This window comes from Odontomachus brunneus, unplaced genomic scaffold (genome assembly GCF_010583005.1).
Source record: "Odontomachus brunneus isolate Ranch 3 - 2012 unplaced genomic scaffold, Obru_v1 Obru_scaffold_030, whole genome shotgun sequence".
Classification (NCBI taxonomy): Eukaryota; Metazoa; Arthropoda; class Insecta; order Hymenoptera; family Formicidae; genus Odontomachus; species Odontomachus brunneus.
Genome location: NW_022639480.1, coordinates 2,131,768 through 2,146,526, shown reverse-complemented (window position 1 = coordinate 2,146,526; position 14,759 = coordinate 2,131,768). Strand labels below are relative to the sequence as shown.

The following is a 14,759-nucleotide window of genomic DNA, read 5'->3' as shown; positions in this document are numbered from 1 at the left end:
ATATATATATATATATATATATATATATATATATATATATATATATATATATATATATATATATATATATATATATATATAGTTGCCATCATCATGTTTTTTTCTCTGAGTGTATAAGTCAGAATTAAGTGGTTTCTCCCATATTCGCGCAACTTCCAACAGATTGGAGTCTGAGCTATCGATCGTCTCGTCTAGACTCTCTAATATTCGCAACGTCGTTTACATCGCCGAAGCACGCGTCGATCCCCTTTGAACGAGCACCTTTACGTGATTTGCCTGAAAATCGCAGGTACACGGCCGAGGCCGCTGGCCGCGAGACAACGCGTTGCGGCTACCCGCTAATCGAACAGTAAACTCGAGTTTTATTCGTTTGCGCATCGGCGAGTACATTCGCATGCAAATGCACCGGGTAATAAATGGAAGGGTTGCGGCGGACGGGCGGGCGGGCGCGGCGCTTCGGTTATACGTCGTAAACCTCGCCGGTGGTATTCGCGATAATTGCGAAATTCTAAGGGTGAGCAATAAAACGAGTCGACGGAAGAGAGGACGTTCTTTTTTTCTTCCGGCGGAACAGCCGACGCGTTGTTCCACGACGTGGAGCCATGCGTTGGTGAAGCGTGATTCTCGCGCGCGCGCGCGCGCGCGTGTGTGTGACTTGTCAATTTATTACTACTCGCTCAACTAAATCTGACGATAGTCAAGCGCAGCATCGGTTTAGGCTTAAGCATTAGCGATATATTGCAGTTGCACGCGCTATTACCGAGGATATTTTTGGCAGCGCGCGAAACGTGGAAAAAGAAAATATCCAAGATAGATTAAGCTGGAGGGAAGTTTCTATTTTCTATTTTCTTGACACAGAAAACGAAAGTTAAAACCGCGAAGCTAAAGATATATCAGCTATCGACAGTATTTGATCAGTATTTTCTGGAGAAAAAGCTCTTACGTTCTCGAGGAGATCGGAACGTTTAAGACGATAACACAGATCGATGTCCGTCGCTCGTTTAACTGCAGAATCTCTCGAAGGATCTCTCGCGGTTTGACGAATGGTTCGCAGGCGCGACACGAAGGGAAAAAAACGACTTCGCGACACACGATTCATAATTCACGGTATCGACGCCGCGGGTATCGACGCCTCACACACGTTCGCTCGTTTCTCATTATCCACCCCTTCCGCACGGTTTTTCTCGCACGGCAAATAATGTACAAAATCAATTAGTCTCTCGTCTCGCGCTCTGCCTCTCCTTCACAGCCTCATTTTTCACGGCTGTTTATCGAGCGTCCTCCACCTCTTTCGTCTCCCCTCTAAGAAGGACGAGAGCTTACTCTTCGGAGAGAGGTAGTCGAAGTTTCAGCACGGTAAGCTTTCCTGCTGATCTTTTCTGAAAATCCAAGACGGCCCCCGCGAGGAAAGTTTGCTCTAAGCACCTTATCCGAGTTCTAATTGGACTCGCCGCCTTTCTCTAAGCCTGAAACGATTATGTCAGGTTGTACCTTTCGTAGGAGACACCCCTCGAGATCGCCGACTTCATTCTCGTGCACGATAATTGCTCTAATCTGATTAACCAAATCCACAAGCGACGGGCCTTTTTAGCCAACAAAATCGTGCCACCTCACGATCCGTAGTAAGAAACGCGTCGATATTTACGCGTGTATCTATTACAATAATCTTGGTCGAGAAAGGAAGAGAAGGAGAAAGATTGATACTTGGCAAGCTATAATTGTAAATCACAAAGTATCGTAAATTTTACCTACCGAAATCTATTCTTCGCGCGAAAAGCATGTGAAATGAGATTAGTCTGTATACCTCATTTCACTATTTATTATATGACTATTTATTAATCGTCAGGGAAAAGAGATACCTTTCGGACAATTTTATGAGTATGCTCAAGCAGCTCTTAAGTGCTCTTTCGTTCATATTTATCTTCATTTAAAAATGGCACGCAATTTTCGTCGATATGTCATTTTTCGCTTCTGACGTCATAAATTCAAGATGGCCGCGGCGAGGTACGAGGAGAAATAACGACTTTCGCTGAGGAAGCCCGCGATCGCCGAATTATCAGTAGCTTGTCTTTGACGACAAGAGGTTAACAGCCGCGTCAACTTCGTCGCCACTTTTAGGTGCGTGCAGCGGGACTTAATTTCAATAGGATTTTATACTGGGGCTTCGTTAAAATCCCGGTAGATCCGCTGTTATAACGAGACGCCGGTACGCGCGGGACGCCTCGAGTGCGGCGTGCGAATGCACCGAAGGCGACGGAGGAGAAAGATTACAAGCGCTACGAAGACCCTGAGAAGTGCGCGACGTCGTTCTGTGTGTGCGAGAACGCGAGAATAAATTAAAAGGGAGTAGGCGAGTGCACGTGTATCCACGTGGTAATTATCCGTATAGGGTTTTACGATCGGCTCTTCGGGTTGTCACTTTACACTGCCAGATTATCGATATCAGCTCGGTAATGGCAATCGGTGTTCGTTGGCACTGGATTACAGTTGGGAGATTGCTGCGGCCCATTTTCTCGCGTCGTGCTCGACATATGATATCGGTCTAGCTCTCGAAATCACCCGTGTATCGTCTGCATACAGAAAAATATCACTCCACTGCTAAGAAAAGCGATTATTTACCTCTTTTGCGCAATAATTATCTTTGATAAAGGATATTTTCTTGTAAATAGTCTTAAGATATATTCATCACAAATTTGAGAAAACTCATTATTATGTGCTCAAAAGAAGAATTTATTCTCTTTATAAGAATATTAGAAGAACATTGATCGAAGAAAGTTCGACTCTATGTAGAAAGCAAACCGTATCGTATCTTAGGATACGATCCATTTGACGCTGCGAATGTTTCAAGTGGTTTCTACCTTAATCATACGCGTGGATATGTGTCATAATGAGAGCACACGTGATGAGCACGAACTTCATGCTGCGCGCGAAATTGAAAAGATTGGCGTTTGTTTCGCATTCCTACGTCAATTCCTCGCGGAGATGCGGCCGTTCGAAATTTTTCAAGGTCTGTAATCCTTTGCGGCCGTTCGACGAAGCACATTGTAGCCGCGGATTTGACATCTCTCTCCTCTCTGACGGGCGACCAGTTCGGCTCAAGGGAGCGCTACGTAATATTGTAGCGGGCCTTGGTCCCTGGTGTGAGAATTCGCCGCTCGTCCATATCTTCGCGTAGAGAAATCGTAGTGACGTCGGATAAATTGCGTTTTAAAGTTCAGGCCGTTTCGCTGTCGATGAAGATCTGATCGTTTCTCTTTGTTATTAATTAATTTTGCGATATTGTCAAAGATTGATTCATCTTTAGAAGCGCAATTTTAGTTTCGATTCGAAAGAATGGGAAATAAATTACAGTAATCTTACTGAGAGGAGAATCTAATTTTCCATGCTTTTTACCGCCTTATTTTGTGAAGAAAAGTTTTTCTTTTATCGCATAACTTTTCAGGGTTCAGTCGTGAAAATTGATCTACTCAATCGCATTCCATCTTCTCGAACTTTCTCCACTAAATTTTTTATCACATACACTTCGAATGCCATGCGCGATCTCGGTCGAGAAAGCTTATCAAACTTTATTGGACGCGGTGCAAAATTTATTGTCCATTCATGAGGATTAAATCGCACATACGTGAGCGCCTGAGAGAAATCTTAGGTTTACACGGTGTATATACTAAACACCGCTGGCTTCCAACCGTATTATAATTTGCTAACAAACTTATAACTTAGTCCGAAACTGGATTATAACTAAATTTCATCGCACTATATTCTTCCGTCGCAGCGACTGCTGTTGCGCGCTTAACTTCTGAAAACTAGTTAGCTCATCTCAAGTACAGACGAGCGACATCAACTCTTTAATTTATGGCCGTTTCATCGCGGAAATGCCCTACAAAAGCCTAAGTATCTTCTAATTGCCCTTGTTATTGTCCATAATTCATTTCCAATGTAAAGTTGAGATCCTGTTTTCCCGATTTCGCTGTTAGATTCTCAATTATTATTTCGTAAAATTGGATGCAACGCAGACATTTTGCAAGTCTTAAAAGAACAAACTTGTGAAACTTGAATTCAATTTATTATCTTTCGAGTGTTCTCGCGTTTCCTCCTCGCGACTTATTTTCCACGAAAATTCAGTCGCGATGATTCAATTGTTGAAATGACAAACCACGGGGCGAGACTTGAACGTTGACGAGTTAAAAGAATAAAGTGCTATGTTCCCAATACGTACACAAGTATTGCCAGCGATGTCGATCGCGGTTGGCCGAGCATTCTTTCAGCGTGCGCGAAACAGAAGAGAGGCTCGAGAGGATGAGAATTGCTGGGCACGTTTCTGCAACTTCGCCGGCGGATCCGCGCCGACTTCCGCCTTCTCGCGAAAGGCCGGCTTACAAATCCACTCGTGATTAGACAAAGCAAACGGTACAAAGCCGCGAGAGCGCAGGGACGAGCGTTCGCCGTGGTGGCGGCAAAAGAGTCGAGAGAGAGACGAAGAGAGACCGAGCGAGATACAAAGAAAAGGAGACACGAGGGAGCGGGTAGGCAGGGAGGGAGGGAGACACTAATAGTGCTGATCCCACTGCAAGCTCCGGGAGGGTTTAAGTCTCGGTTAAGTGGCGGGTAATGAATATGCTAACGTGTGCCGAGTGGAAAGCTTTGCACTTCGGTATCGGGTTCAAGCACCTTGCCGCGCGGACACGCGCACACGCTCTCGCCCGTCGATTTCTCACGAGCTTCCAGGGAACGGCCAGAGACCAACTGGCGGTATCTTTAGGCTTAGGGGATAACACGATGATTGAAACAAACAACCGCCCCACGAACGTTAAAAACTAAATTACTCGAATATCCCTATTCGGGATAATAATATTTCGCGTGTACGAAGGTACTTTTTGTTTTCATTTTCACGCTATTCTACGATTATAAGTTGCCAATGCAAGTTTCGACGGATCCCTGCTTTACAGAAAAATATTAAGTTTTCGAAGCATCCCTGTCACTTGAAATGGACCTTTGTTTTATGCAATATCGCCGCTAGATATTTCAGATTTCAGGCGTGTAGAGTTTTATAAGACCGCATCATTTTCAGCTCGACTAGAGATTTATTCTTTCTTCCGTGGTAAATACAGGTTTTATGCAAAGCCGAAAGCGGAGGGTGAAAGCGCGCGCGTGTCGAAAAGTCTCCCTCGGGAAGCCGGTATATTTCAAATCCTTGTTCCTCTGAAGTATTTGCGGGACGATGTGGAGGCGGGACATCGAGAAATTCAATTCTGTGACACTCGATTAATACGATATAATGAGGCGGTGAAGCGTGAGCGCGACACTTCCCTTCTGCGATCGGCGGCGCGATACCTCGAGTGCGAAATCGATGACGACGACGACTACGAGTCGTCAACATCGCCGTCGCTTACGTGGGAGTTGCTTTCGAGCGTGATAACCGAGACGCGCGAGACTGGTTTATCGCGACAGAATAATATTGATGAAGTTGAGAGAGAGAGAGAGAGAGAGAGAGAGAGAGAGAGAGCTCGGTGCTTCATGGCCAGATTAACACGTACGCCACGAATATCTCATCGGAAGAGGATTCTAAATCGCCCTCGTTACGACCCAGCCATGGTGGATAAATCGCTCGCTGGCGTACGAGGTCGGTTACTATTTTGCTAACTGTGGCGCAACTGTGTCGCGGATTCATTACGGACGCATCAAATCGAGGTAAAAATCGCTGTCGAGCGACAAACGGGTTAATCGATACACATGGCCGCGTGGAAAAAGTTGATAATGTTGCAACACCAGTTTTGTGAGGAGACATTTAATCCACAAAGTTATTTTTTATCCTCCCCTCCTGTCTCAAATCATTAAAATATAATATTGTTTAAATTTCTATTCTTTCTCTCTTTTTCTCTTTATTTCTTCTGTATTATTCGAGTTTGAAAATTGCGATAAATTGCGATAAATTGCGGCAAAGTAATAATTTCATTAAAGAGAATTAAACGAGATAAAAGTTTCGTTTAACCTATTAGCGACCGAGGTTCCAATTTATGGAACTCTTATTGAATAAAATCACTCGATTAATATATAATTTTATTTTCACGCGCCCAGAGTTTTTAATTTCCAGCTATATCTATGTCTCCAATAGAAGCAATTTTAATCAGACGCCTCTAGAGGAGATGAATATAGGCTGATCCTTTTATTAAGAATGTCCGTGAAATGATTATAGCCTTTAATGGGCGAAGTTGAAGCGAAGGAGCAGAAGCGCTGTGTTAAGTTGCTCTCTCAGAACCCGCGCTCGCATTCAAATTCCTCGACGACAAATGAACGCAGCCATGCCGAAGTAAACGCACTGACTACTTTCGGCGTATAACACACTCGGTCCCCGAGTCACCCCTTCGATCGGCGAACAAAACGTCCGGCCGGGCGGGACTACTCAGTCACGTTAGGAATTCGCGAGTAGCGTCGCGCTAATTTAATACTGCGTGAAATTTCGCTCTGCGAGCGAGCGAGCGAGCGGGGTCGAAGTCTTGACAGAGTGGAAAGAACCAGAAGGGTGCGGACATCGAGCGCGGGAGAGGGTGGGAGCGAGTGGAGCGTCTCGGTGACCGATTCTGTTTGAGGAGCAACCCTTGCCCGAGGGGCGCCATCGGGGTCAGAATAAACACGGGGTGGTGAGCCTTTGGGTGGCTCCCGGGTGAGCTGCCGGGAGATGGATACAGTTGAAACGCGTATCGTTCCGGCATGGTCACGCGTGCTGTACAAACAGGGGGAACTTTCTAATATATTCCGAGACCACCCCCTCCCGTAACGACATTGGCTGTGCGGCCGTGTATATGTGTGTTTGTATGTGTGTGCATGGCTATAAAAATTATTGGCACGAAACATATTGGATTCAGTCGGAAATAATGTTACTACCGTAGCTCTCCCCTTCCCAACGATTTATCTTCGCGCGGAATATTTCACGGTGGAGTTTAATCCCCCAAATTTATATTCATCGTTGTTAATAATGGCTCGCGTTCCCAATTAACAGAGGCCACGCTCTTATCGATCCTTTCCGCGAGTGTTTGCGAAAAATAAATATCCGCTATCTCGGTCGGGAGCCGTTTGTGATTTTCGATTCACGCGGCTGGCGCCGGTTATCGGGATCATGATGTATTCCGCGGTAACTGGTGGAAATCGCGGTGTATACATTGAGAGAAAATATATCCAAGAATTATTTGTTTGAGGATATTAACAGCATTTGTATCGATATAAAGTATTTTTCAAATGGGAAAATATACATTTCTTTAAAATCGTAAGGAAACCTTAGTTTTCTCATGAAAGCAATTTGTTCTATTTAAACAAAAAAAATGTAGACTTAAATAAATATGCTATTAGTTAGCTAATTATAAATATAGCACTGCAATTAGTCTGTTGGAAACAATACAACTGCAATCAGATGTCATTTGCTTCATTTAAACATTTATAAATGTTTTTCTTTAAATCTTGTTAGGTCTGCCAAATAAAGGCTTAAGAGAGTAAATAAGCAAATCCCGATAAGTCCGATTCGCGGGACGTGCCGAAAGCAGCGTAAGTGGACGGAGGTCGGCGACGATGTATATAATGAAGGGAAAGGTCACGGCTGCCCGATCGAATATCGCAATTCTCGAGCGCGATGTCGAGAGTTATTTTTGCCGAAGCGCGAGGCACGCGGGGCGACGGGCCATTTGGCGTTGTCACGCAACGACACGCCGCTGCTGAAGGCCGCGCTAAAGTGGCTCCTCGCGATATGCATGCAGCTACCAAACCGTCCCCAACCGCGAGAGAGGAATAATTGCCTGTAACTACTCTCTCGGTGTGTGCTCGCGCGATTAGGCGAACGTCGAACCGACCCCGGTGACAGCGCAATCGCTGGTGAACCGTGAAATTACGACGCGTTCTCCTTCTCCCCCCCCCCTTCCCTCCCTCTGTCTCTCCGTGGACACATTTCCACCGACGCCACGCGACGTGATGCGATGGGATGCAATGCGTCGTTGCCCTCCGCCGCATCACGCTGCGTATTTCGAGCCGTGAGATTTTCGTTTTACACGTCGCATCATCTCCAAGTGAGCGGATATGGTGCAGTGGTACAGCTACACGGGGGCAGTAGCGACGGGGTTCGTAGAGCAGTCGAAGTATCGCCCCGGGACAGCTGAAATAGTCAGTTTCATACTTGGCAATATTTAAAAAAGAAATTTTTTCCTATGTGAAATATTTTTTACGCACAGATTTATAAAACATAAATCTAAAATCACTAAAATATAATATTGTTTAAATTTCCATTCTTTCTCTCTCTCTTTTGATATCAGAGCTATTGAAATTCGTATTGTTTCTTGTGATAATTTCGTTTTTTTTTTCTGAAATAATGATCTGCTTATTTTAATCTTTCTTAATCGAGTCTTAAGGGCGAGAGCCCGAGCTACGCCACTGGCAGTCATCCATGGGGCTTTTTACAGCGACATTAGACGGGCCTTATGAATCCCTCGCGGGACAAAACAATTTCCTATGACGATTCTCTATGCGACACTCGAACAAGGGGAGAAATTGTAGAGCTGGGCGAAACGGGGAAATAAAGTGATAGATATATATATATATAAAACGGGGTCGTTCGAAGCGGGACAAAGAAGGACTGTGTCGTGAGGGGGTCCCGCGTTCGACTGTCAGTGAGAAGTATTTATTATTTATCCTGCATCAGGGGAAATGATGGCCCGGAGGATAAAATATAGGGAACCGTGTAATTCCACAGGACTTGGAAACTACTTCAAACGAGAAGATTTCGCGTCGCAGGAGTACGTTGAAACCATAATCCCGGTCGTTGCGCAACTCCTTTAGTAATCCTGTGACTATTTAGTCATTTGACCATTTGTTTGTGATAATAATTTATTTATGACTAATTTATATTGCTCGATATACATCAATGAATCGACAAAAAAGGAAGAACCGTTCTTCGTGACTTGAAGAATTAAAAAAAGCAATCGATATATGAAAGCTAAATAATAGGTTTGAGCAATGATATCTGAAAGAATAAAATCTCAACGAGAGAAAGAGAGAAAGAGAGAGACAAGTTATCCGCGACACCGGTACAAAGCGGCCAGAGCGTTGCAGGTGTTCTCGATAAGGAACAAATCTCTGAATCACACCGCATCACGTACGGAAGCGCTTCGCGGGAAAACGCTGACTTTATCCCCCGAGACGAGTCTAGTCGAAGCGAAGGAGCTTACGACCGGGCGAGCCCGAGTAGTAGACATCGCTACGAGCGGATGGGTAAGGCGTGGAAGGAGTGAAAACGAGATACGCGTGCAGTCGAGCAGGTAGGATGAGTGGATGGTTGGTTGGTTGGAAGAGAAGGCCGTGGAGGGAGCTCTCATTCGTCACCGTGGAAATCTCGAAACGAGCCGCGCGGCCGTCCCGACCTGACGTTACGTCGCAGTCGACACGAGGCCGTATTTTCCGACGGAAATGTCGAGCACGAGGGGGTTCGCTGGGACTGAGCGGGGGATGAGAGGGGTCGGTCGGTCTGTCGGTCGGTCGGTACGACCAATTCAGAGTTCACTAACCGTGGAAATGTTACTGCCACCACGGGAGGCACCGAGCGCGCGTGTTCGCTGCGACGGCGCGCTGCGAGACGCGGAGGGGCGAGGAATCGTGGAAATCTGCATTTTCCGCGTGCCCGGCCTCATAATGACGGGGAGACGCGACGCGACACGACGCTCGAGAAAGGAGCGCGAATATCTTAGGAAATGAGCCATTCCGCCGACGAAGGGACGGCGGGAATTTGTTTTTCCAACTGGCGCTCCCAGCACTCGAGATGAATGTCGTTCCTCGTGTCTCACATGGACGATATTCGTGTAGAGCTACTCGCACGACTTGCGCGAACCTCCATCAAAGCGAGTTCACTTCTTGAGATTTTACTCAAAAAATTCCAGCCTACTTCATACAAGTTTTTTTTCCATTATAAGTATTTAAACATTGAATTACTTCTCTTGAAAAGTAGAACACTTAAATTTGCGTTTTTGCGAAAAACTTAATAAATCATAATTCAGGTACACAGTTTACGGTGTAGGCATAATATACTAATAATCGTATTAACAGTTATTAACACGAAACTCATCTCAAGATGAGTTTTGATTGGTCCGTGAACTTGTCATTGTTACTAACAGAAAAAGAGAGACGGATCGTATGAGTGAAAGAGGCGGCCGCAAGTTTCAAGCGCGGTTAAAGCCCAAACTTAAATTACGTATCAAAACGGTATTATAGCCGGCCGCTCGATCTATAAAGACGGTGTCTTCTCTTTTCCCTCCCCGCTGTTCCATCCATGTCCCGTGGACTAATTTATGAAACTTATACCTTATTCTAAGATGAACTTAAATCTTCTTTCCGCGGCGAGTGTCGCTCGCGGTGAGCGTCGTGTCTCGTTGTTATCTTAACGGCTGCCACGGCTGCTAACGAGAATACAGACTGTTCGTTATCTCACCGACGAGAGAGCACGCGCAGTCCCTCGCCACGACCAAGACGACGAAGACGGCGACGCTCGTGCTTTATATGCAAGTAGGAGACATCGGCGAGAGCACGCGGTAGTCGTATCGCCGTCCTGTGACCCCAGAGCCCTGACACCGAGCTTGTTCTTAATACTTGAAGATTTTGAACCTCAATCCGTCATCGCGCACCCTTATAAAACCCAGACGCAACGTAGAATGTCAGAAAAGTGTTCGATTATTTTCGAGACGATAATTTATAATCGTGAGGTGTGATAAGACACGCGATGATAATTTGGGTTGTGACACACGATTAAGAAGAATATTTCGAATATTGCGCGCTTCCTGAGTAGAAAACTGACCAACCAGCCAGGAAAATTCTAATTATGACTGGTCAGAAACTTGAAGATAAAACTAACCAGTTTTTTACTAATTTTTTCTAACTAGTTTTTATCCAGTTTCTAATTAATTTTTTATTATAAAAAAATTTTTTAAGCAATTATTCCAATAGGCAATATCAAAATAACATGAAACTCGTGTTTCAGAAAGTAAAGTCTTTTCACATAGAAACTTATTTATTACTGCAACAGCTTTATTTTTAATTATCATTTTCCTTGTCTAATTTCAGATTAATAACTGGCTAAAAAGCACAAACCAATATTTTCCTGATCGGTCTTTGGACAGTTATTGTCTGATAAACTTTGCCAATACAAACCGATTAGTTTCTAGCTAGTGACTGGAAACTATTTTTTCGAAAATTTTTCTACTTATATTATGATTCTCAATTCAATTCCCACTTAGGAAGGCAGCAAAACATAATATACATCGTGTGAACTCGTGGATTAAACATCTCATTTCCGAACAGTCGTTTCTTAATGAATTTACATTGTGAGACTCGGGTACACCTTTTGGCACGAGCGAATGCAATTTGGAGTCGGCGAAGAGAGGATGACGTGCCTATCAGCGTGCGATCTCGAAAGGAAAAAAATTCGCAGGTGTTACAGAATACTTTACGGCGCCGTTTGTCGGGCGAGCCGAATTACGCGCGAGAGAACGCCGCACTCAAGTAGATTTTTTACCGCGCGCTCGCGCGCGTATTTCTCCCTTTTACAACTGGTCCTCGGCGCGACGTGTAAAGCGTAAACGCCCCGGCCGACGTTAAAAACGCGCCAGGCCGCGAGGAGTTAATTAACGTCGCGACACGACGCGACAAGTAGTCCCGCCGTATTCGAGGGTACGCCCAGTGACATACATAGTTAATCGCGCGAGGCTCGTCCGCCGGGTAAACACCTAACGACAGAAACTCGCGAAAATTCTCGCGGTCGTAAAGAAGCGCGCTAAATGGCTTGCGTGGCGCTCGACATCTCGCGCAAGTACGGGCATTACGCAAAGGGGAACAAAGGGGGGCAACTCTTAACGAGAGATGAATAGGACAGAAAGGGAGAACAGAAGGAAAGAGAGATAAAGAAAGAACGCAGCTGTGTGAAGCTGTGGAACTAACGGAGATCACTCTCGATTCACGAAGTTATCAACGTAATTAGCGGCTTTTCCAAACGAAGATTGATTTTCTCTATTAGCGTTGCGCACATCGTACGGCACCCTGAGAAGCGCGTAACGAGGCGAGCCCCGAGGCGGAGAGCGTCGTTTAATCGTACTCCGCGGAGCTGCGTGATCTGACGAAGATACGAGGACGTCGCGATCCCGCGATTCCGACGATGCAAATTCGATGAATTCGCTGAAGCCGTGCGCAAACGTACGTGGCGAACACACGAGTGGAGAGGAGCGATTCGCCGCGAACTCCAGGAGCGAGAGCCGCGGAAGGATCCCTCGCGCGACTTCCTTCTGGCCGACGCTGCTTTTGCACTCGCGACGCTTTCGGGACGCGCGTCTCGATTTATCACGTCCGGCTCTGTGTCCGGACAACAACAACGGGTCCTCCTCGTCCTACCTCTTTCTACCTCTGGTTACGGGCCCCGCGTGTAAGCCGTTGGCAGTGCGATGCGCGGATGCTCGCTTAAAACGCAACGGACACCGTCGATGCGTCGTGAATGCAACGGCAGGCGCGCTTTCTCACACCGGGAGATCGTTATCCCCGCGGCGGTCCGTGGCCCTAGACAAACGTACATAAATTGAACGCGCCGAGATTAGGGGGTTGCTCAGCTGGTAACCACTTTGTAACAGTGCCGTAGCCAGGGACTGAGACGAATGGTAATGGCTCTCTGCGATAGCGTCGCGCACACGCGGCTGGCAAGAGGCGCTTGACCTGATCGGAGAAGTCGCCGTTTCCCGCTTTCCCTGCGCCCTTTTCATTCCCTTCTTTTCCGGCTCCCTAGGTCGGCCTCGATCAGCCGCTCGTTCACGATAAAACTCTTGATCGGACTCGTGGATGACGAGGCTTCCGCAATGTCGCCGCAATTTCGCGCGCCTTTGAAACGATTCTTGATAACTGTTCTCCGTTATCGAGTTTTGGACACAGCTGAATGTTCAGATAAATATTTTCTGTCGCGAGTAAACAGATCAGCGGGTTGTTCCTCCCTGATGAAGCCGACTGAAATGTTCGCGAAACGTCGGAATCAAAGATGAATCCACGCGGCTCAAACCCAGAAACCAAATCTAATATGCGAATAAATAGAGTTGTCGTTTCTCGTTATCGACTTTTCACCCGTTTCGTTATACAGAGTGAACATTTTTTTCCGTGTATTATTACCCCATACGACGTTCCAGCTTGAGAACGAGGTATCTGAAGCGACAGTGTCACGCCAACCGGAGATTTCGCGGGAAATGACGGGAAGGGCCTCTCGCGAAATTATACCGTCGCGTCGAGGCAGAATCGAATTCGCGCGGACAGAGAGCAAGCGCGGACTGGAGCCGCGGGATCCGCTAATTAGCCCGACGAGCGTCCCGCGTTATTAGCGCTTTGCATAAGTACGGTCGCGTGAAGAATTAGAAATCCCACACGCCATTATCGTCGCCCACTAATCCCGGGCACAGACCACGACGGCGAAGGGACTGACGAAGGGGACGACGCGACGGTAGTGGAGTTCGACGGCACTTCCGTAATTAAGCGTGCCGCGGCTGCGACTACGAGGTGTACGCGGGTAATCGCGAAAGGTTACTCGACGCGCGTAATTACTCGTCGGGCGCTCGCGCGTTCCAATGTCTCTCTGTGTGGATTTACATGTAATTGCTGCGGTCGCACAGCCACGACGGCGGCGGTTGCGACGACGATGGTGGTGGTGGTGGCGGCGGCGGCACACTTACGTTTGCAGGCCTTGCGATGCGTGATCGGTCTCGCCGGGTCCCTGTAGTAACCTTCTTTGCAGTAATGACAGTGCCTTCCCGCCGTAGAATGTCGGCACTGCAGACAAACACCTCCGCTGACGCGGCCCGACAGCTTGTACAGCTCCATGTTGAATCTGCACTTTCTCGCGTGGAGGTTGCAGTTGCACACTGGAACAGGCAAGGCGGGTAATTTCAGTCAGCGCGTACGACACGAGGCACGCCGCACAGTTTTACGATCGCTATTTCCTTTCATTTCCTACCGTCCCCCTTCCGATTTCTTTCGCTTCTTCACGGTCGCAGAATTAGCGTCAGTATTGTCGCGCATAATTCGCGATTAGTTCAGGACCGCCTTGCGAGAAATACTGCTTCCTTAACCTTCCGCTAGTCGGCGAATTTTGTTAGACAGAAATGGAAATTTTGCTAACCTCCTTAATAGTTATGCAACTTGCGCAACTTTCCCCAAGGCAGGTTTATTTTTTAATAAGCATATATTTCTTTTCTCTTTATTGATATTATCTTTGAAGAATTTTTAAAAATAGAATACAAAATATATTTTATTTGTGTTTGTTATGAGAGAAAACAAAAATATACGATAGTTTAAATAAATCAAAAGAAATTTAATATTTTAATATAAAACTTTTTCTGGATGTATCATTTGAGGGGTCTTAAATATCTTATTCATTAAAAGGAAAATACAAAATGTTTAAGAAACAATCTTGTATCACACTAAGAAAAATATATGAAAATTTATTTGCGCGTAATATAAAATTAATTTCTGTTAATAAATTTTATATCCTAGGAATAAAATTTTAAGTATTTTTTTCTCAGTGAGGTCTTCACAATTTTAGCTAGTTATTTTCGATGAGAAAATGGGAACAATACATAGCGCGTGTTACTCTAAAATACGCGCAGTGAAGTGTAAAATGAAGTCGCTCAGCACCTGTCTGGTACTTGCGACCCGGAAGGTTAATTCGTTTCATTCGCGCTTTCTCTTACCTTGTCCTCGACACAATGTTG

At 45.9% G+C, this 14,759-nt stretch overlaps 1 protein-coding gene across 1 annotated transcript in view; it reads right to left on the bottom strand.

Moving 5' to 3' along the window:
• The window catches only part of LOC116843160 (netrin-1-like), a 123,495-nt gene extending 109,565 nt beyond the window's left edge, over positions 1 to 13,930 (bottom strand). Inside the window, exon 1 of the mRNA XM_032813323.1 lies at positions 13,722 to 13,930. Within this exon, the coding sequence (XP_032669214.1) occupies positions 13,722 to 13,869 (148 nt within the window). The 5' untranslated portion in view covers positions 13,870 to 13,930. The remainder of the gene's footprint in view (positions 1 to 13,721) is intronic.
• Positions 13,931 to 14,759: the final 829 nt, after the last annotated feature.